At 42.6% G+C, this 24,773-nt stretch overlaps 1 protein-coding gene across 1 annotated transcript in view; it reads right to left on the bottom strand.

Moving 5' to 3' along the window:
• Nucleotides 1–24,773, bottom strand: part of ADGRL4 (adhesion G protein-coupled receptor L4) — a 137,313-nt gene that overhangs the window by 71,962 nt on the left and 40,578 nt on the right. Inside the window, exon 3 of the mRNA XM_044302059.1 lies at nucleotides 5,944–6,096. Coding sequence (XP_044157994.1) covers nucleotides 5,944–6,096 — 153 coding nt within the window. The remainder of the gene's footprint in view (nucleotides 1–5,943; nucleotides 6,097–24,773) is intronic.

The following is a 24,773-nucleotide window of genomic DNA, read 5'->3' as shown; positions in this document are numbered from 1 at the left end:
CTGCTATGGAACCTCTCTCCAATTGATTTTGGTTAATTTTTATTTATTTAATTTTTATTTTAATTCATTTCCCTATCCACATTTGTTTGCAGGGGATTTACCTACATGTTGCTGCCTTTTGCAGCCCTCTAGCTCTTTCCTGGGCTGTTTTACAGCCTTTTTAGTGCCGAAAAGTTCGGGTCCCCATTGACTTCAATGGGGTTCGGGTTCGGGACGAAGTTCGGATCGGGTTCGGATCCCGAACCCGAACATTTCCGGGATGTTCGGCCGAACTTCTCGAACCCGAACATCCAGGTGTTCGCTCAACTCTAGTGGTGATTAGTGATGAGTGAAGTATTCAAAAATTCGATTTGGCTGCTTTGCCGAATTTTACAAAAAAATTAGCTTTGTCACAAAGTGCATTTCTTTGTAAGTAGTGGGTGCAATGACAGGGAACGGAGATTGTGCTACCTCCCCATCTTTGTACCCGTCAGATGCCTCGTTCATAGCTGATCTGACATTGATATTACAGTGTAACATTAATTTTTTTTTTTATAAAATCATACTCATCTCATCCATTTGATGACAAAAAGCTGCCATCTTGATTAAAGATCTAGTGCGAAATCATGTGCAGCCCCTCAGGATGTCATCACATCGTCCGGCATGGTGACGTCATACGTCACTGCGCACAGGATTTTGTGTGAGATCTTCAATCAAGATGGCAGCTCTTAGAGCTCAAACGCATGAGGTAAATATCATTTTCTTATATTTTTTACCACCATTCAGGGAAAATCGATTCGCAACCAGAGAAAATTCGGCTTCGCGGCAAATCCAAGTATTCATGAATTTCGAATTGAATTCCAGTTCGTCCGGATTATTTTGCTCAGCACTGATGGTGATGACAAAAATGGTAGTAGTAGTTCAATGAATAATGTCCCTAATATAAGTAGATGATCAGGCACAGACACTTGTGTAATTTTTTCTTGCCCATATCTCCATGTTTTTTAAAAACTCCAAAATATCAAAGTTTTTGCATTGTACCCACAATAGGATAACACTTTCTGTCACTTTTCAGCCTATGTTGTGGGCAAGGTCAGTGGTCAGCACCTTATCCTACAAGGGTAGGATTACAAAGAAAGTCACATGGAGACAAGAATCACAGGATCACACCATACACAAGATGGTTGTCCTATAATAATGTATAGAAAAGAGAATAAAAACGATACGTAAAAGAGAACATGAAAGTAGATTAGAATAAAAGAATGTGCTTCAGTACAGATTTTTTCATATATAAGAAATGACCAAGTGACGTTTTCTTTGTTATAGAGATGAGCAAATTTTAAAATACAAATTTTGTAAAAATTTGAATTGCAACTGAATCCAAATTTTTGGTCATTTGATTTGGGCAAATTTTGGGTATATGCCCATTGCCTGACAGGTCCCAGCGGAGCTCTGAAAGTGGTGGAAGGCGCACTACGCACGTGCAGCCGCCCTCCATTCATTTTCTATGGGGCCGTCGGAAATAGCCGACCACTCAGCTATTTTCGTCAGGCCCATAGAAGTGAATAGGAGCGGTGGCCGGTCATTCGCGGTGCTCTCCTATTCACTTCTATGGGGAGAGCGCTTGGTGGTGGCCGGACTGGAGTCCTCAACCCACCTCTGGGACCTGCACCTACACTGAGAACTGATCGAGGAAGGTGGTGGCTGGAGGACCCCTTTTTTTCTGGGGTCCGGCCACTGCCAAGCGCTCTCCCCATACAAGTGAATGGGCTTGCGTGGCCAACCGCTCCCATTCATTTCTATGGGGCCGACGGAAATAGCCGAGCAGCGCTCTGCTATTTTCGTCAGCCTCATACAAATGAATGGAGGCCGGCTGCGCATGCGCAGTGCGCCCTCCATAACTTTCTGGGCTCCGTTCTCAGTGTAGGTGGGGTGTGTAGGTGGGACCCATACCTATCAGACAACGGGGGCATATCCTAGAGATATGCCCCCATTGTCTGAGATGTGAAAACCACTTTAAAATTTGTGAACAACCGATTCATCCTAATCGAACCCGACTCAAATGTTGAGTGATTTTATCTTCTCTAGTGATAACATTAAAATTAATGTTCACTGCGCCGAGCGACATACTCAGCACAGCTGCACTGGAACAATCTTCTGAAGAGCGACTGCCGCAATATGTTGTCATTCCACTCTTATAGCATTGGTCTTAGCTGAGGAAAATTGCATGACGGCAAAGAGAGCGAAACGTGCTGTGCATTCCCCTCGTCGATGAAGTATTGATTTCGCCTTGTGAGAATGAAGTGCACTCTGCAATCAGATATTGAAGTCACTCTGAGCTCATAAGAAAGCAGACGGCCCGAGAAGTTAATGAAGATATTTATGGGTGGAGGGATGAAGAATAGTCCTGGTAATACCAGCCTTGGGGAGATGTAATGGGCTCTACGGCGTGTCAACGTGGGGATCAGCTTTGTAGAGTTCTCCAGCAATCTGTTCCCTCGTGTTGAGTTCTCTCCTCTAGTAATGTGCTCCCTCATTTCCCATTTCATTTTTTTAATGTGTCAGTATTATACTTTATCCCTGGACACGTCCGCTTTCTCGGCCAACTCATTTCTGGCCTGTCCTGAGGAGCGTGAACTATTGTGCAGCCACCGAATTGGATCTAAACAGTTTTCTCCATTGAGAAACAATAAAATGATTTGCAAAGTATTGTTATCGATTTTTCTGCCACCATCTAGAAGTTCTAAAGTTCTGTGTGGTATTAACCTCCTTCACCGTCTACAGAAGAGGCATTTTCAGAACTTTGTTGCTTTTTTATTCTGGGGATTTAGAGTCACCTGAGAGCCCAGAGAGCAAAAGGGAGACGTCTATGCAGGATGGGACTTAGGGGTACAACATCAGGTATGCCCATGAAGGTGATATATACATCAGAATAATGTTAGGGTGAACTCATCAATTTTGGAAGGACCAGCTGACCCATCTGATGTCTGTGGGGCCCTCCAAACTCTCCCAATGACAGACGTCGGAGAAGAGAAGGATTGAGCATGTACAATTTCAACATGACTGATCCTTTTGCTCTTGAAGAGATACGTGTTGGCACAAGTGGCAGTGATTCTCCTCATTCTGAACACTTGCACGGTTGACCGAGTATGCATGTGTATCGGAGAGGTTGGGAAGCACCTTTCTGACAGCGATCATAAATGTAAGGCCAGGACAACGCTGCTGAAAGGGATGTCACAGATGGACTAACATGTTTTATCATCTTTCTCATATCTATCTATTATCTATCTATCTATCTTAGGCCCCATGCACACGGCCGTGTTTCACCGCGGCCTGGATCCCTCCTGAGAGCAGGAGCGCACGGCGTCACTGGTTGCTATGATGCCGTGCGCTCCCTGCTGCCGCCGCAATACAGTAATACACTGGTATGATCTATACCAGTGTATTACTGTACTGTGCCGGCAGCAGGGAGCGCACGGCGTCATAGCAACCAGTGACGCCGTGCGCTCCTGCTCTCAGGAGGGATCCAGGCCGCGGTTCCACGGCCCGCACACGGCTGTGAAACACGGCCGTGTGCATGGGGCCTAAGGCTCATTCATTAGGCAATTGCATCTTTTATGCAGACCAAAAAATCATTGATTGTCGGCGACATATCGTGCCGTCTAATCACGCTCTGCTGCTGGCAAACAATGATTTAGTATGGAAACAAGCGATGGTATTAGCGATCACTCCTCCCCATACTGTGGAGGAGATCTCTGCATGTAATAGCAATGGTCTCCTTCACTGACAAGCAGTCGATTGTCGGGAAGGAACGCTGCTCACCTGCTAGTCTAATACAGTCCTATCAGTCTGTCTATCTACGTATTTATCAGTCTGTCTATCTACTGCATTTATCTGTTAATTACCTACTTGCTGCACTTTTCTTTTGCATTCACCCCTCATGTTCTACACCCCCTGGTCCCTCCCCTAATCCTGTCAATGTAATGTCCCCATGGACAGATTTACATCATAATTATATAATGTGATAGTTTACTTGCTTTGCAGAACTAGATGCGTTTGTAGTTGTGTGTTTCGCGGCTCGTGTCTTGCACTATGCAGTGCTATAGAAAGATACACGTGCATAATTATTTGTGAACGTTCAGCTCTGTTACATCTGTAGCCCCCGGTTCAAAATTCCTATTCAATACTTTGTTTCATAACAAAAAAAACTATAAATAAAAAATACCAGTAACAATAATCTCACTGCTGAGGTATTTGGGATGCAGAATGTTTCCAGTACCAGTCAATTACACCACGCAACAAAAAAAACACTTTTTGTCTCCTACTGGGCAAAAACCATTTGTCCTATACTAAATCAAGTGTGCGGATTACAAATTTGAAGTCAGAATTGTTGTAACACGTCACAAAATGTTGCTATGCCTAAATGTATTCAACACTTGGAAAGCATTGAATAATTTTGAACAGAACGAGTTTTACTCCAACAATTGCCTGATCTACATCAAAGTTTGCGTAGAGATGTTCCACTTCTTATATAGGGTCTCCATATGCTAATCACTGGCAAGGATATTGCATATCTATAGTTTGGAATCCCGCACTTTGCTATTTTACAAATTGTATATTTGTAAAACCCAATAAAAATTATTGAAAAGAGAAAATGTAATGGAATAACAAAATTTCTAAAAGTCTTGTTTTTCAGTTTAAAAGTCTTACTTCTGCAAGGCCCAGTACTGCTAAAAGTGCTTCAGGCATCTGCTTTTGCGTTTGTGAACGGTCATATTTTCCCGTTGCAAAAACCAGCAGTAGTCCCCCATCATGTTGGGATTCCAGCGGCCTTGATACCTGTTCTCCATTGTAGAAATGTCTTTATGGAACCGCTCTCCATGTTCGTCACTTACTTGTTCCAAATTGGGTAGGAAAAAGTCAAGATGGGAATCTAAGAAATGCACTTTCAATGACATTTGGCAGCCAAGTCGTTCATATGCTGTAAGCAGGTTGTCTACTAATTCCGCATAGTTTGCAGCTCGTCTGTTCCCAAGGAAGTTCTGCACTACGAGCACAAATGCAACCCAAGCTGCAAGACGCACTCGCTTTGTCAGATTGTTGCACTGATCATAAGTAGTGTATTGGCCACATACATCTTAAGTTTCAAAACTGATAGCACTATAACAGATCACTTTATCAAAAGCTGTCCAGCTTGCCTTATATACTTACTGCTGACATCAGTGCGTCCGGACAGGTCTGGACATTTCCATTGGAATATCTCCAATATAATGTATTAATATTATAACTGAACAGGCTTTGCATGTATAACTTAAAATCTAGACGTGTCAGGCAAATTCCGAGTTCATATTTGGAATCAGCGAGCTCATCTTAGTATATAAATCTATTTTTTTTCTCTCGGTAGCAAAATCATTGTTACGCGGTGTTATTTAGAAAGTTCTTGGTTTTATAAAACATGAAGGTTGGTCTTTTCCTCTTGATGTGAAAACTGTTAATATTGAATTGACGTGCCAACACTCAGAGGAGCAGATCTTAATGCATTAGCAAAATATAACATATCATGTAATAAGAATACCATCTGTCCTCCAGATGTGCTGGAAGTTCTCACTTCAAAGTCTTCAATTGTAAAATATTAAAACCCCTAGCAATATACAATGGTGTCACTTGCTAACGCGTTTCATGTGTAAACTTGCCGCAACACTGATGCAAAAAAAGTATTGAATTTATGAAAAACCTGGAAAGACGCTGCTCGGAATATCAATGTCTCTAGGCTGGCACAACAGAAGTGTTGTACGGTCTGATGTATTGCTCCCTTTATGCTCGTTTGTTCCCCGGGTTGGACCATAAAATTGAATTGGATAATATTAATAATAGTATTAATTAAGATTAATAATTGATCAGGTGGAATATGGATTACGAAGGACAAATGTGTAGGAGACTTTTGAAAAATACATAGCCGCTTACCTCGGCAGAACGTTCCATCATTGGTCATAAAACTCTCCGCACCGCTGCTGGAAGTGAAGCCTGGTAGACACATGCAGTAGTAGCTGCCCACCGTGTTGGTGCAATTTGCATGATCTCCGCAGATGTAGGTGGCATTTTGACATTCGTTGTCATCTAAAATATAAAATGATACATTTTAAAAAATATATTTTTACATACATTTTAAGCAAATTTTTTTTTTAAAATGTGTCCAGTTAGGACTGGATCAAGACACGGAGTTCAATTGTACAGTCATATTACGGATGTGTCCTTAAAAGGGTTGTCTCATCTCAGACAATGGGGACATATTGCTAGGATATGCCCCCATTGTCTTATAGGTGCAGGTCCCATCACTGGGACTCGTACCTATAGCGGGAACGGAGTCCAGCAAAATGGTGGCTTGAGGACTCCAGTCTGGCCACCACCAATCGCTCTCTCCATAGAAGTGAATGGTAGCGCAAAGTGCATGAGTGGCCACCGTTCCCATCCACTTCTATGGGCCCGACGGAAATAACCGAGACAGTGTTAAGCTATTTTTAGTGGCCCCATAGAAAATGGAAGGAGGGAGGCTGCGCATGTGCAGTGCGCCCTCCACCACCTTCGGGGCTCCATTCTCGATATAGGTGCAGGTCCCAGCGGTGGGACCCGCACCTATCAGTCAATGGAGGCATATCCTAGCAATATGCCTCCATTGTCTGAGGTGATGCAACCACTTTAAAGGAGTTGGCCAATCTTAGACAATGATAGCCATATTGCTAGGCTATGCCGCTAATGTCAGATAAGTGTGGGTGCCACCTCTGGGATCTTCTCCTATCTCCAGAATGGAACCCCCAAAGTGAATAGAGATCAGCCGCACATGTCCAGCATGTTCTCTATTCACTGCTATGAGAGTGACGAAAAATTTCCAGAAGTCCCATAGCAGTGAAGGGAGAGGTGGCAGCGCTTGAGCAGTGTGGTCTCCATTCACCACTTTGGAACTTCCAAAAACAGCCAAGCATGCTCGCTAAGTTTTTTTCAGAACTCCTAAAGTGATGAATTGTGAGGCATGCTCACCTTCACTCGAAGAACCTCGTTCTGGAGATACCAGTGGGTCCCAACGGTGGGACCCATGCTTAGATGACATTGATGGCATATCCAAGCGATATGCTGTCAATGTCTGAGATGGCCCAGCCCCATTAAGTACCTTTCTTCTTGTCTCAACACTTAAAAAAACGAACTTGCCAATACTCTGTCAGGACTTGTTTATGCTATATGCCAGGGCATATGGTATATGCCAGGGCATATGGTATATGCCAGGGCTGGCCAACCTGCGGCTCTCCAGCTGTTGTAAAACTACAACTCTCACCATGCCCAGCTGTAGGCTGATAGCTGTAGGTAGACTGGGCATGCTGGGAGTTGTAGTTTAGCAACAGCTGGAGAGCCACAGGTTGGCCATCCCTGGTATATGCCTTTTGATGCTGTATAGAGTTCCTAGGGCTCCATTTCCTGCCATATAGTGGCTCTATATGGCATTATTTTACAGACAATACTCCTATAACATGACACTGGATGGAGCATGCTACAAATTTTTGACCAGAGTATGCCTCAGGCATCTGCTTTTGTACAATATGGTTCCATACAGGCATTATATTACAGTTTGGTTCTACTCTTGTACAGAGCCATAATATCTCGTGAACCTGACCCCTATGTATTTCTATGCAGAGGTATAACTTGAAGCTCCTGGGTCCAATGTAAAGTCTTTTACAGGTCCTCTGACCTACTATGTGTAATTTATTGTACTAGTGTCTGGTTATGTGGCAGTAGGACTCCTCTTTGTTATATTTGTATCTGGGATATCTAAGTGACAGCCAATTTATCTGCCATTATGGCTTGTTATTCATAATTGGAACCAAGTTTTCCATGATTTCTGAAAAGCAAATCGGATAACTTGTACTGGAAATATAATAGATGCCATCTTGGGTATAAAGGTGTCACGGCTGGCGGTGGGGAAAACCCCCAGCCGTGCGGTGCCAGGAGATGGTAGGGTTACCCCTTGGCCGGGACCACAGAGTTAGGGAGCAGGTCACCTCCTATTGCATCCCTAACGCTGACCCTGTCTCCTATCTGTATGAGCCGACCTTGGTGGTAGGAGGACTCATACGCCGGAACCTTAAAGTCCCTACGAGCCCTCAAGTCGGCCCTGTACTAGGGGACAGAGTGAGACGACCTGCTCCTCCTAGGCACGGGGGAGCAGGAGTCTCAACGGCCAAGCAACACAGGGGAAACATCAACAGACATATGGAAATGACAGGTAAGTGAGACTAGTCCTGCACTTACCTGCCACAGACACACAAACCTGGAACCCATGAACAAGTGCTGATGTCCACAGCAACATAAAGGACACAGCACACACCAGACATACAAGGGAAACCAGGAAACCATAAGCTGCACTAACAAGATAACCCCACACACACCTAGATAACACCAAGAAACATAGAAATTCCCAACACAGGTTTTATGACCAGAAGGATGGTCCTCACCAGGCAGATGGAGGAGACAGGAGGCTGCTCCAGCCAGCATGGCTGAGAGCAACCTACTGAGCCCAGCCAGGGACTGAGGCTTTATAGGCCAAGAGGCCCCACCCAACGATCAACCACACCCAGTGACATCACACACACTGGGAAGGAAGTTAACCCTTCCAGCACACAGAAGGGAAAACACACATATAAGGGGAAGTGCACATAATACATAACCTCGTGCACCACAAAACGACAAAGGGAGTGCACATAAAACACGTTGCCAAGGGCAACCGCACGCACACTTGTTGTCCGCGGCAACCGCACCTGAGGCAAACAACTAAGTGCCCCAGCTGCGGTTGACGAACTCCCAAACCGCGGGCAACAGCATGCGGCACCCAAGGAGTCACGACCATGACCAGGGGTCGTGACAAAAGGGTACCATCAGAGCAAAACATCTACTACTTCTGTCAGGGGCTCAGGACTAATCTGTTAAAAAAAGGAAGCCAATATCAACCATAGAAAAGCACAAGCTGCAGTTGTCCACCAAATAGATGGCTCATAAGGACGTACCCCCAATTTTTCGAGCACAGTACGTTTTCTGTTCCTCTTGGGAGGGGCATTAGGAATACATCAAATGTATGATATTGGTAGGGCAACAAACCAGGTGTCTGACAAAGAAAACAGTACTCTCCTCATCCTCTAATACCACCTAGACTACTAGATACCATTTACTCCTAAACTTTAGATGATTGTGGTTGTTAAAATTTATCTAAAAAGTATATGGGGCCCACTAATTTCTGGTTGTTACAAAAAATGGGTACATCAATTCTATAATTCAGAAATGTTACTCACATTTTCCAAAAAGTTCTGGTTAAAAAAAAACTGGTTGTGTTGTGAGATGAGGGGGAGTGAGAGAGAGAGAGAGAGAGAGAGAGAAAGACTTTTCCAGGCAGTTGAGGCACTGCAGTCAAATTTATTTGGACTCAAATCGAAACGGCTGTCCGATTTGGCCAAATCAGACCAGAATCATATTTTAAGAAATTTGTTTATCTCTAGTTGTCACCCATTTTCCTACAACAAGATATGACTAAATAAGGTTTAACTCCTAGACTAGAGTTAAAGGGGTTGTCCAAGACTCTGAAATTGATGTCCTATCCTAAGTAAAGGCAATCAAAATTTGATTGGAGGGGGTCAAACACCCGGGACCCCTGCTGATCAGCTGTTTTAAGAGGCCACAGCACTCCAGTGAGCCCCGTGACCTCCTTGCAGCTTACCAAGCACAGAGTCATCCATTGGGTAGTGGCTGCTCTTGGTATTGCAGCTCAGCCGCATTCAATGGGACTGAGCTGCGCCTAGGACACAAAGCCGTGGCGCTAAACAGAGCTCCACAACCTCTTGAAACAGCTAATTGGCAGGGGTGCTGGGAGTTGGTCCCCCACCAATTATCCTAAGGATAGGTCATCAGTTTTAAACTCTCTGACAACCATCAGTTTGCTGCCCTAATGCTGTATCTAAGTACTCTGGTCAAGGCACAGTGACTTGTCGGCGATCGAAGGCACCCACCATAACCCCCGACTTAACCGTTAATGCAAGTCACAGTAAGGACTTCTGCCAAGCTAAACAAGCAAAGATAATGCTAACACTGCACATCGCATTCCTCCATATTAAAGTAATCTTTTTATAATTCCTTTTCTGTATAAAACGACGATCAATTTCAATAGTGTCAAATTCAGCTAGCGGGAAGTGAAGATCTCTGCAGACACAAAAAGTCACGACAAGCACATAAAAAGTACTTTAATGAGCACTGTCGCTCATTGCGGCACATATGTTTTGCTCACATGCACCAATAACTTTTAAATTATATTATTTTAATGCAATAAAACTAAATAACAATGACCATATGTCACTTGTGCTGTCACCATATGCCCACAAATTTCTCAGAACCTGCGTAGAAGGGGAATATCTGAAAATTAATTCTTGACATAAAACCGAATTTTATGACTTCTGCGACTGTAATATGCATTTCTCTACAGTCATAGTGGAATTATAATATTCATATTATGTTGTGGATTCAAACAGAACAATGATTAAAACAATGAAACGATAAATTAAAATGTGCAGTGCCGGGGCGCGGAAGACAGACATCTTAATGTGACAACAGATCTGGTTTCTGTAACAGAAAAATCCCACATTGATTCTAAAGCAAAGAAAAAAAAGCTCCGGTGGCTAAAAAAAAAATAATGCAGATTTCGTCTAGACTTACAGATGTGTCCGCCCTTAACTTTCGGCAAATTTAATTAAAAACTCAAATTTTTCACTATTCAAATTTAATATATTATTGCCACATGCTAGCAAAACCCTCAACAGGCTGCAATTCAGAGTCCAACCACTTGATGGCCACATATGGACACATATTGCATAAACATCTCCTGATGGAGTATTGCGGAATCTTGTTATTTTATTTTTTCAAAGCGTGTCATCTCATGTCACCCATCTTAAAATATGTCAACCCAAGGTCTGTAGATGGTACAGTTGAAATAAATAAATTATTTTAACTAATTTAAAATATGATTAAAAAAAAATTCTACATTTTCTCTGCATGCACTAGTTTTTGGAAATAAGGACCTAACAGTGACTTGCATGGAATAGAAGGATCCTCACAGCAAATATCTGAGAATAGGTATGTGGTTATGAAGCCAGGACAGAAGGGTTGGGTGACATGCTTCCGCCCTCCCCACTCTTTCTTTGACCCTTGGACCAAAGCCCCCATTTTTATTCTCAAGTTCTTGCCACCATGGGTGAGGCCAATTAAGGCTTTCCTCCCTCTTTCCAAGGACTTGGTCTGGCTATAGTATAAAGTTCTTACTTCTTCACACCTTCATAACTTGGAGACACACTTTGATATAGTATGGGCCTACACATTTCTATGAATGCCATGTTCTGAATCCAGTTTTCCTGGCACTAAGGTGGCCATACAAATTAGATAGAGGTAGGTTGATGGTGGAACAATCTTTCAATGATCGATTGCCATTTCAACAATCATTCCATTGTAGTGCCAAAGCCCCTTCATTCACCTGATTGCCCGGTTTATAGGAGTTAGCTCCCTCTCACTGATCAGATATTGATGATCGATCACCAGGTAAACAATCATTTTGCCAATGCAACCATAAACATTTTATTCCACATTGGCCATTACAGTCACTCAAACTGGTCATGCAGAACATTCTTGAGAGCCTTCCTTTATGGGTCAATGTTTGCCATACATTGTTAAATTTCAACAAAAAAAGTTGTCCATCAGATGAAATTCAACAGCGAATGACTCCTTTTGCCAACTGTTGACACGTGAAAGAATGCTTTCAGAAAGATAGTTCATCCTTCGACATTGGACATATTGGCCAGTTTGAACGATTTCAAGGCCCTATATGGACTTATATATATGTATGGCTGTCTCATCAGAATGATTACTCACCAGGTAATCATTTGTTTAAGGGTTATTCAGCCATTAAACTACTTATGTGTAATGCTTATGGACATCTTTAGATCTAAGATGGTACCTGTTCAGTTCAAATACATTTTGTGCAACATAAAGGTAAATGTAATAAATATATTCATATTATATTAAGGCCACATACATACAATACATAGCCTCTGTCATATATTTACATATCTCATACATATCTATTGGTTGCCATAGCTATGGATTGTAATTTGTTCACGCTGTCCAGGACTTCTTAATTAACCTTGTTGATTTGTTATTCTAATGACATCTTTTCTTGAGATACAATCAAGTATAATTGGAAGACAAACAAACAGAGTATAATGGGAGTGAATATCACACTAATTATGAACGTGCTGACAAAAGTCGCAAATGACGTGGTTGACGACATCAACTCTAGTAAATGAAAGGGATATAATACCCATCCACAATAGTCATTAGACCACAAAAAAAGACTTCTATTTTTTCCCTTTGAGAGAAAATAAGATGTTGGGTAATTGAAAGTCATTTCATATCAAGAGAATATATTTTCTATGACCCTAAAGGGGAAAAACAGCTGAAAATAATCTTCATATGGATATGTCAACATGAGCTTGAGCAGAAAATCTAGGGCCTGTGGGAATTCATGATGCTGGATAACATTGAAGGATCCTTGGGGGTGGTGCTTAGAAGAACAGCCAATAACATCTTGCACATATAGAATAGATCTATTAACTAATTACAAAAGATAAAGCCAGAGAACCTTTGGGGGTCATTTATTAAGTCTGGCATTTTAGACACCGGTCTTAATAACCTCTATAGCTGATGGTGGATCCACCAAAGTTATGAAAAAGCGCCGGCCTCTACATAACTTCAACGTATCCAGTGCCAGTCTAAATGTAAGCCAGCATCTTTGCTGTCTTACATTTAGACCATTTTCTATGCCTAAAACAAGCGTAGAAGATGGTAAATGAGATGGGCCGGCCGCCCCGTCCCCTTCTCCGCCCACGCCACACCCACTTTTTATACCTGGCGTGAGCGGGAAAAAGTTGCAGCACAACTTTGCTTTGCACCACAATCTACGCTAGAAATACGCCTAATACAGGCATATTTCTGGATAGTAGACCCTCTTTGTGTCTTAGTAAGTCTGTTGCAGGGGGGTCCCTAAGATTCAATATATAGACATAAAAGGGGTGTACCAACTCTTGATTAGTGATGAGCAGCAGGGGCAATATTCAAATTCGCAATATTTTGTGAATATTTTGTAGAATATTCATCATATATTCGCAAATTCGAGAATTCGCTATTGTTTTCTCAATTGCGAAAATCGGCAATGTAATATTCGCGTATAGCACGCGCAATACAGGCGTGGGTCACTTTTGCTACATTTTCCAAGCTGCTAGAAGTTTCCTGAGACTGGAGAAAATGGTTGGCATGGCAGAACATTAAAAATGGCTTTATATGCAGATAGAGTGCTCCAATGTATTCACGATTGCGCTAATCGGCAATTAACGATATGCATATTTTGGCGCAATACGAGAAAATTCACATTTTAGCAGGTCTGACTACATATTACTGATTGATGCATTATCGTGACATCACAGCACTATGTCTGTAGCATGTATGTATGGACAGCAGAGAAACAGTAATCCCTATCACACTACCTAACACCCTGCACTGCGACAGCTCCACTATATCAGGATATAACCTACACTGACTATCTCCCACTAACTATCTGTATTATATATATATAAGCTATCTAACTATCTATCTAATGTAGTGTGGAAAGCACAGAGCACAGCATTGACACTGCCGTCTCTCTCAGAACTTTAAAAAACTTGCTGGGGAGGTTCTTATATAGTAAGGGGTAGGCAACTTTCCTATTGGTTGCTAGGGATGTTGCTAAGCTCAGACAAAGACATTGCAGCCTTCTCATTGGCCCACAAGCAAGAAGCAGGGAGGGATCATGGGTTCAGATGAAAAAAAATCTAGAATATTCAGAAATATGAAGATATATCAGTATATTCTAAATATTCGCGAATTCTCGAAGTGCCGATATTTGCTATTCGAATATTCGCGCCCAACTCTTGATGGTCTATCTTTTGTCGATATCCTTAGACCATCAATTACTGATTTGTCAAGTTTGACACAACCTCTGCACAACTATCAATTTTAAAAGAAGATGTGATGCCATGACATGAAGCAGAACCCCCCTCTGTATACTTTATCACTATAATATTCCTCCAGATATCACATCTAAGATGCTTGTACTGTATGTTTTCCGTGGGAAAGCACAGAAACTGAAGCCGAGACTGAATTGTCATCTCCATAACAAAGCCACAAAATGGAAACACCAGTTACAAACCAGTTTCTCTGCCCAGATCACAGGATTACAGACATAAAAGTTTTCATGCTCAAAGGGAATATTAAATCTCAGACCAAGAAAAAACATCTGTGAGTACAAAATTCTGACTGTACATGATATGCTCATATCAGGATTCACATAAGGCCTTGGATACATGTCCTTCTATTAATATATAAAAACCAAGAAATCTTACAAAGTCATCAAAGTGTTAATAACCACTGTATGTCCTTTCTTTCTTTCTTTCTTTCTTTCTTTCGATTAAGCGCTAGGCAGGGATTATTTGGGACTCAATGATATGATGAGGTTCCCCATCCGATATAACAGAACCAGAAGTCAGCACACTCTGGCATGCTCTTCTAACTGAGACAATTCTCTTTAGGCCTCATGCACACGACCTTTTTTTTTTCCCGCTTCCATTCCGCCAATTTTAGCATTTCAGGTGCGGACCCATTCATTTCTATGGAGCCGTTGAAAATGCGGCTAGTACACCGTTTGCCATCCGCGTCCGTGATCCGTGGTTCCAGTCTGTCAAAAAAATATAACCTGTCCTATTATTTCAGCGGAAAACGGTTCGCGGACTCATTCAAGTCAATGGGACCGCAAAACAATGTGGAGGCACACAAGATTTTCATCCAGGTCCGCGCGTCCGTTTTATTCCTATCATTTGCTTGGCAAACCTGTCTTAGACTTTTTTTTACTTTCCTTTATGTCTGGTGGTCCTCCAAAAATAAAGGAAGACACACAGAAACAAAAACCGAAACGGATCACGGAACAACGGAACCCCAATTTGCAGAACGGAACACAACAACGGTCGTGTGCATGAGGCCTTAAGGGTACTTTCACACTAGCGTTATTCTCTTCCGGGCGCTGAGTTCCATCCTAGGGGCTCAATACCGGAAAAGAACTGATCAGATTTATCCTAATGCATTTTGAATGGAGAGCGATCCGTTCAGGATGCATCAGGATGTCTTCGGTTCAGTCTTTTTGCTATTTCAGGATGGAGATAATACCGCAGCATGCTATGGTTTTATCTCTGTCCAAAATTCTGGAACACTTACCGGCATTTTTTCCCATTGACATGCATTAATGCCGGATCCATCCTCGAGTGTTCCGGCAAAACGGATCCGGCATTGCGATCTTCACAAGCTCAGATCGCAAAAAATGTGAAAAAAATAAATGATGATACTGGAGAAACTGATCCGGCATTTCAATGCATTTGTCATTTGGATCAGGATCCTGATCCGTCTGACAAATGCCATCATTTGGCATGCGTTTTGCCGGATCCGGCAGGCAGTTCCGGCGACGGAACTGCCTGCCAGAATCCTCTGCCGCAAGTGTGAAAGCAGCCTAAGATGAAGACCAAACGCATTGGAGGAAGTTTTGAAAGTTACTATAGATGGATATTCTTTTCCTAATGAGTTCTGAGATTCATGATTAGCGTGGCTCCTCTGAAGTCATTAACATTTTTGTTGCCACTGCAGAAATCAGCAACTACAGAACATCTGTGAGCCTTTTATGTGGATTATATATCACACATGTCAAATGGCATTTTAGCTGCTTTGTACTCGTGTCCATAAATAAGGTGCATTTCAGATTCTGCTTTGTTTGAAGGTTTGACTACAGAAAACAATTCTGATCCCAACAAAAATCGGCGTGATGAAGAATTAGCTTTATGTCAAATTTTCGGCTGCTTACTAAATGCCCTAAAAAGTAACTGATGTAGCACTTATTTTTAGTAAATCAATAATACAAACAAATCGAAAAAATAGTTAAATTCTATATCTTTTAGAGATTATTAGATAGCGATTATCTAGCGGTGTTAAGGTGCCACTGGTGACCCGAAAGAACGTGCATAATGCTCATTCGTTGGGTAATTGGATCATTTGTGTAAGCACCTAAATCTACATTTGCCGGCAGGTGTCTAATCACACTCAGCTGCCGGCAAACAACGAGTCTGTATAGGGAAGAGAGGTGGCATTAGTGATCGCTCCCCCCCATGCAGCGGTCTCCTCCACTGACAGGCAGGTACTGTTCCTTCCCAACGATGGCCTGCTGAACTGTCCCATCTAAAAGGACCTTAATTCTCAGTTCACTGCTGGCAGAGGGATCAGGTTACAGCTGCAACACATAGAACAGATTTAAATTGTTCATAAACAGCCAAGATGTCAGCCACAGAGCCCCATAACAATGACAGGATATCAAGGGTATTATTGGACACAATGTCCCCACCACATGAGTTCCAGCCCCTATTAGTGTCTACCTTAAAGGAGATGTCCCATTAAAAATATTCTACAGTTTTCACAGAATTCAGCACCTGGATCTGAATTATTTTGTAATTGCCTGTAATTCAAAATTTAGCATAGACACTAAGTTATTTAAAAAAAAAATCTATCCATATAGCGCCATCTGCTGTTTGTTTTTTTCTTATTTATTTGTCCTGCTCAGTTTTATCCTTCAGCTGCCTCCTGAGCTGTGATAGGCAGAGCATCCACACGCCCCCTGAGCTGTGATAGGCAGAGCATGGGCACGCCCCCTGAGCTGCAGCAGAAAAGACACTCCCCTTGAGCCGTCAACTTCATATAAATCTAGTAAAGCAATGACTGTGGAGATCTCTGGATCCATGTGAGGTACAGGGCTGGTTCTAGCTTTGTTAGAAATTGATTGTCATGTACTATGTGATTTTCATTTTTTACATTAGTCATAGGATAACTCATTTAATGCCCCTCCCATGAGTGCTAGCATTAGTGCTGCCATGAATACCCCCCATCATCTTAGAGCCCCCTTTAGAACCATCCATATTGTCCTTCAAAAAGCATCAGTTACAATTCCCCAAAAAGGTTATTTATAGAACCCCTCCATGAATATGGAGTCCATGCCACAATCTGTCATTGCTCATCCTTCACATGCTCTTTAGTTCCTTGTATACTGTATGTAGCCACCAGAAGGTGACCACTTGTTTGCTTCTTCTCTAATCTCTATGCAAGAGAGAGGGCTGTTACATTATTTTTGTGCCCAATGTGTTAAGATTTCTCAGAGTGCACTGCCCTTAATGGTGTCCTTCTTGGTGGTCTGGGGTATGCGTGCCCATTAGATTCTGTACCCCCCACAACCTGGCTGGGAACCAAATCTAGATATCAAGCCCTAGAGAATGAGTGGGTGGCAACTTGTGAAAATGACGAAGAACAGACCAGTTCTCTGATTCCTGACCCTAGCATGGCCTACTGCCTCAGAGGGCAAGTTCGACAACAAAAGAAAAAGCATCTTAATAAAAAAAATAAAAAATACAAAAAACGTTCTGAGATTGACAGCTACTGCTTAATAGGTTGCGTTTATGACGATGTAAGCTGTCCCATTCAGGGGTGCACCCACAGGTAGGAAGGGGGGTGGCCAACAGGTCTGGACTTCCTCCTATTTTATTTATTTTTTATTATTTCCATCCCAGTGCTGCCAGCACTCAGGCACCGCCTACCCGATATTACTGCGCTGCTGCTGCCTCCTTCTTTTTCCACGCTACAGGACTCAGGAGCAAGGTAACAACAGGGAGTCAGGGGCGCCATATTTTAACATGTGCAGGTAGCCATTAGTACTCTGCTTTTTCTTATTGTATTGAGCGCAAGAGTATAACCTCGGGGCATCTCTATATATATATATATATATATATTTATACTGTATAGTCCAAAAAATAGAGCAGCACTCAGGATAATGTGGAAAATTGTGGTTTATTCACCCATTAGTGATGCAACATTTCGGCTCCAACATGAAGCCTTTCCGCTTGAGAAAGGCTTTATGTTGGAGCTGAAACGTTGCATCACTAATGGGTGAATAAACCACTATTTTCCACATTATCCTGGAGTGCTGCTCTATTTTTTGGACTGGATTTTTGGGTAAGCTTGCCCTTTTCAGCTTGCACCCACAGTATTTTTATAGGTTGGTGCTGCCTTACTTTTTATAATAGATATATATAACAGTTGCAAGAAAAAGTATGTGAACCCTTTGGAGTGATATGGATTTCTGCACAAATTGGTCATAAAATGTGATCTGATCTTCATCTAAGTCACAACAATAGACAATCACAGTCTGTTTAAACTAATAACACACAAAGAATTAAATGTTACCATGTTTTTATTGAACACACCATGTAAACAATCACAGTGCAGGTGGAAAAAGTATGTGAACCCCTAGACTAATGACATCTCTGAGAGCTAATTGGAGTGAGGTGTCAGCCAACTGGAGTCCAATCAATGAGATGAGATTGGAGGTGTTGGTTACAGCTGCCCTATAAAAAACACACACCAGTTCTGGGTTTGCGTTTCACAAGAAGCATTGCCTGATGTGAATGATGCCTCGCACAAAAGAGCTCTCGGAAGACCTAGACTAAGAATTGTTGACTTGCATAATGCTGGAAAGGGTTATAAAAGTATCCCTAAAAGCCTTGCTGTTCATCAGTCCACGGTAAGACAAATTGTCTGTAAATGGAGAAAGTTCAGCACTGCTGCTACGCTCCCTAGGAGTAGCCGTCCTTTAAAGATGACTGCAAGAGCACAGCACAGACTGCTCAATGAGGTGAAGAAGAATCCTAGAGTGTCAGCTAAAGACTTACAAAAGTCTCTGGCATATGCTGACATCCCTGTTAGCGAATCTACGATACGTAAAACACTAAACAAGAATGGATTTCATGGGAGGATACCACAGAGGAAGCCACTGCTGTCCAAAAAAAAAAAAAAACATTGCTGCACGTTTACAGTTTGCACAAGAGCACCTGGATGTTCCACAGCAGTACTGGCAAAATATTCTGTGGACAGATGAAACCAAAGTTGAGTTGTTTGGAAGAAACACACAACACTATATGTGGAGAAAAAGAGGCACGGCACACCAACATCAAAACCTCATCCCAACTGTGAAGTATGGTGGAGAGGGCATCATGGTTTGGGGCTGCTTTGCTGCGTCAGGGCCTGGACGGATAGCTATCATCGAATGAAAAATTTATTCCCAAGTTTATCAAGACATTTTGCAGGAGAAGTTAAGGCCATCTGTCCACCAGCTGAAGCTCAACAGAGGATTGGTGTTGCAACAGGACAACGACGCAAAGCATAGAAGTAAATCAACAACAGAATGGCTTAAACAGAAGAAAATACGCCTTCTGGAGTGGCCCAGTCAGAGTCCTGACCTCAACCCGATTGAGATGCTGTGGCAGGACCTCAAGAAAGCGATTCACACCAGACATCCCAAGAATATTGCTGAACTGAAACAGTTCTGTAAAGAGGAACGGTCAAGAGTTACTCCTGACCGTTGTGCGCGTCTGATCTGAAACTACAGGAAACGTTTGGTTGAAGTCATTGCTGCCAAAGGAGGTTCAACCAGTTATTAAATCCAAGGGTTCACATACTTTTTCCACCTGCACTGTGAATGTTTACATGGTGTGTTCAATAAAAACATGGTAACATTTAATTATTTGTGTGTTATTAGTTAAGCAGACTGTGATTGTCTATTGTTGTAACTTAGATGAAGATCAGATCACATTTTATGACCAATTTGTGCAGAAATCCATTTTATTCCAAGGGGTTCACATACTTTTTCTTGCAACTGTATGTACAGCTGGGATAAGTTATACATCTTCTTGTCTCCTGTCAGGAGATGCCCAGGTTAGGCTTCTTTCACACTGGCCTTAAGCTTGTCCAGCAGGCTTTTCCGGTAGGGGAACAGCCTGCCAGATCCATACTAAAGTTTGCACAAGTGTGCTGCTGGAAGTCCGTCCCAGCCCCATTCACTATAATATGGAGGGGCCGGAGATGTGGTCACAGCATGGCAAACATGAGGTCACTTGGAACCTCACCATGAACAAGCATTCTCAAGTTGTATTACTAGAGCAACGCGTTTCGTGTCGTTTACGGCTAGACACTTCATCAGGTTCAGATTACAATCTTGTTGCCTGTGTAGAGCAGGGTTATTATAATCCTTCTCTATACCGGAAACAAGATTGTAATCTGAACCTATTGAGGTGTCTAGCCATAAAACACGAAACGCGTTGTTCTTAATCCTGCTGCAAGTGTCCCCCTTTAGACATCATGATGACGGTATAGTTATATCACGTCAGCTGTATGTTGGGAGTGGCCTATTATTTGTAGGAGAAGCTTATAATAATGGGTGTCGCCTTCCTCAGTCAAAATTCCTGAGTGCTCCCCTGGTCACATTGACTTCAATGGGACGGCTCGATACTATACACTTGAATGGCAATGAGCCTTCCCATTGAAGCACCTTCTCAGTGCTGTGTTGTCAACTGCTGGCAGGTAGATAATGAAGGGAAGGCTGTGCTAGCACGGAGTGCTGCCTTCCTTTCAACCAACTGGGTTCGACATCCGACAGCCCCACCGATCTGATATTGATAACCTATCCTGAGGATAGGTCCTCAATATTAAAATCCCGGAAACCCCTTTAATCAGATTAGCCAATGTATGAGTTTGCTCATTATTTGGCTTATTGGCGGGGTGGCTAGATGGGTCATGATTGGCCAAACAAATGTTCTTATAAACGTCCATTCCTGATTATAGGCCCTGTTTAATCTTGACCACCCAGATGAGCGACTGATTAAGATTTCTGATTGTATGACCTGATTATAAGCCAAAAATGACCCACGTACTGATTTCTTGTAAAGCCGCCGTCAGTCTAGCGCTAACACAAACAACTATTACTCCTCGGGAATCGTATCCCACGTGTGATTCCATAAATTTTACAAGTAAATTAATTACTCTACATCTGACACCTCATAAACCATAATCTGATTATGAGAGTAAACACCACTTTACTGGTGATTTATAGAGAACGAGGAGAAGTCAAATCTAATTGACATCATCTGGATTCTGGAGAACTGTTTGCCGATTGATATTTAACATTAACCCATTACAGGAGGGGTAACATCTCGAAGATCCTATTTCAACTTGTTCCCTATGAACAGTTATAAATATTTGCAATTACTTTTTTTTTTTTCTTCTGCCTAATTTACAAAATATTCCTCTGGTTGCATGTCTTCTTCTCTGTACATGTCACGTTTCCACTCAATAAAGAGGTTTCTAGGAGTACAATACTGATGACCTCTCCTCATGATAAGTGACTAAAGCTGACCTGACAGCATCCAATATTCTCATGCAGTTCCTTCTTTATTCAAAACATAATTTGCTGTGACAGGAAATACAGTGTTTCAACCCTTGGGCATGACAAAGACCCAAAGGATTCGAAACGTTGCATGTCCAGTTGGATTATGTTTTGAATAAAGAAGAAGCTACGTGAGAATATTGAATTCTGTCAGCCTTATTCACATGTTGCTGTTCCGGGAGTGGAATTGTGTCATGGAAGGTGTACAGAAAACTAGATCCGACTGACTGGATCCAAAACTAAGGAACCAAAGGGAGAGCCCTGCAACAGACCTGGCTCTCTCCCTAACTGCTCAGCCTATGCAAAAATCTCAATGGTAGATGATCGCATATCCTCATTCCTCGACTGTATAACACCTGAACACCCTATAATAGTGAGGGGACACGACCACCGGCTCCCTACACTTGATACGGAGGGAGTCAGGGTCACCTGGGATCCAGCAAACAGGAAAACACAAATGAATGAACAAAACTTATCTGTAGAAGACTCAGTAGTAGCATCCAGCATGCACACACTCCAGGAAGTTGTATAAACTGCAAAGTGATGCAGTATGGGAAGGGATTTAAAGGGATGCAATCAGTGCAACTACATGACAGCTGAGAGAGGCTAACGAGATGAGAAAACGAAAGCAAAACAAAAGGAACCTCAAGGAGGAGGTACTGAAGAACGTCTGTCAGAGCTTCTCAGATGTCTGGTGGTGACAAATTGCTTGGATTTTTGAGTTTGCAGCATTCAGCAATGAGTATACTACATGAGGAGGGTACTGTTTGATACTATTATTTTGTGTCTGACCTCAGGATAGGTCATCAATACAATATTTGACTAGTGGGTGGTCAACATCCGGCAACCACACCGATGAGCTGTTTGAGGAGGCTGCAGAGCTGCGGAGAGTGACGCGGCCTCCTCACAGCACACCAAGCACAGTGCCCCACATTGAATTGTGGCTGTGCTTGGTATTGCAGCTCAGGTCTTTTCACTTGAATAGGACTAAACTGAACATAGGCCATGTGACCCATGAATGTGATGTCACTGGCTTCTTCAAACGGCTGATTGGCGGGGGCATCAGAAGTAGGGCCCTCCACCAATTAGATATTGAAGACCTATTCTGAGGATAGGTCATCAGTATTTTGCTCCCAGAAAAAAACCTTTAAGGCCACAGCCACAACCCGGCAACTGTGCACACTATCATGCATATCATGCATATGTTGGCTTTGTGCCGGCCAGGTCATCAGGAGCACACATCACCTGAGCATGCACTGAGGTCTTGCTCTCTCCTCTGCAGTAGAATGACTAGGACTGCTCCTGGCCATGTAGTTTTTCTAAACTACATTTTTCTAGACTACATTCACACTACAGCCATCACACAGTCTTTTTCAGGACCATTGCAGTCTATGGTTCTATTCACATGGGCTTTTTTTAAAATGGGCCATGAATAACAGATGTGAAAAAAAAAGCACATGTTCTATTTGGTCGTTGAGGTGGTCACACATGCTGGTCACACATGCTCAGTTCCATCTTTTTACTTCCATGAGACAGATCTTTTAGAACGAAAGAATTTGTTTAAAAATAATGTTAATTGTTTTGTTTGCATTGTTATTTTGTTTAATTGTAAGCTTAATTCTATAATTATGTAATAAATATTTAATCGGTGTATCCTGCGTGATCACCATCATGTACGTGTAGGTGCGGGTGTGGGAAGGGGACCTCACAGTCAGCAGTACCAGTATTATGCAGATCTCTGTGCCTGCCATTGCAGTTGAGGTGGTTTGTTGTGCTGATTGTTGGTGTGACCATAAACGTAACATTTTGGAAAGCCCCTTTAAAAAGGATCTCCAGCAAAGTTTTTTTTGGACACCTTATTGTAACTCAGCAATGATATTCTAGCAGTGTAGTTAGTTCCATCCATGCCCCATTGCATCTATACATTTGAACTACATCATCATCTATCATATCTCTCCTGGCAGCTTCCAGACACTTCTCATCCCCATCAAGCTCCTTGTTTCATTTGCTGCCATCTTTTTTCACAAGTCCGGCGAGGCACAGGTAAGCCCTTACATGTGCCTGCGCGTAAGCCGGTCCGAAAACAAGTGCGGTCAGCGGGAGCAGGCAGTTCCGAGAACAGCCACCGGGGGCCTTCATCGGGCTGTTCTCACAACTGCCTGCTCCCGGTGACCGCATTTTTTTTCAGACCGGCTCGTGGCACAGGCACAGGTAAAGACTTACCTGTGCCTCGCCAGACTTGTGAAAAAAGATGGCAGCCCGCATATGTTCACGGGTGAACAATGCGAACTGGCCATCACTGTTTGTAAGTCCCTCCGTGTACAGATTTAGTCAGCGTTATCGTGACTTCCGGCGTGCCAGGAGGGTCGCTGTAACACAATTTGTTATATTACATTAATGCGATTTTGTTGTGTTAATTAGGGATGAGCAAATTTCCTATTTTGACGTTTGACTTCGGGTCCGGGTTGTGGTATAATCTGAATTGCGTTATGGATTCCGTTACCACGGACCATAACGCAATTCCATGACGGAATGCATAACGGAACCCGGATCGATCCGTTATGCAGCCCATAGACTTCTATCATGACAGAATGATTAACGGAATGCCTCTAAAGGCATTACGTTACGCATTCCATCATGGAATTGCGTTATGGTCCGTGGTAACGGAATCTATAACACAATTCACATTATACCACAACCCGAACCCTAGTCTTAATGCATTAATCCAAATTAATGTATCGTTGGCTGCATCTGTATAGAGTGCTGTTGAAGATATTATCTAAGGGAGCATATAGTGACACAGTGGGTTTCTATATGGGATTCCATACGATCATTAGATGCAGAATTATGGAACTCCACTGACTCGCACTGGCTGTCTATATTATCTGGGAATGCTGTATGCAGAATCTCCAGTGTATCCTATGAGATGCAGATTCAGACTGCTCTGCCCTGCCACCTGCTTGTAAGAGCTGATAGAGAAAAAACAATCACAATCATGAGGTCGGGGACCCAGGCTGAATCTGTATTACATAGGAATACACAAAGACGAAGCAGTGTGAGTTAGGCTACTTTCACACTCGCGTTTGGTGCGGATCCGTCATGGATCTGCACAGACGGATCCGTTCAGATAATACAAACGCATGCATCCGTTCAGAACGGATCTGTTTGTATTATCTTTAACATGGCCAAGACGGATCCGTCTTGAACACCATTGAAAGTCAACAGAGGACTGATCCGTTTTCTATGGTGCCAGATTGTGTCATAGAAAACGGATCTGTCCCTATTGACTTACATTGTGTGTCAGGATGGATCCGTTTGGCTCCGT

The sequence above is a fragment of the Bufo gargarizans genome, chromosome 7 (genome assembly GCF_014858855.1).
Source record: "Bufo gargarizans isolate SCDJY-AF-19 chromosome 7, ASM1485885v1, whole genome shotgun sequence".
NCBI classification, from domain to species: Eukaryota; Metazoa; Chordata; class Amphibia; order Anura; family Bufonidae; genus Bufo; species Bufo gargarizans.
Note: the sequence above shows the minus strand (reverse complement) of the source record. Positions and strands in the feature narration are given on the sequence as shown.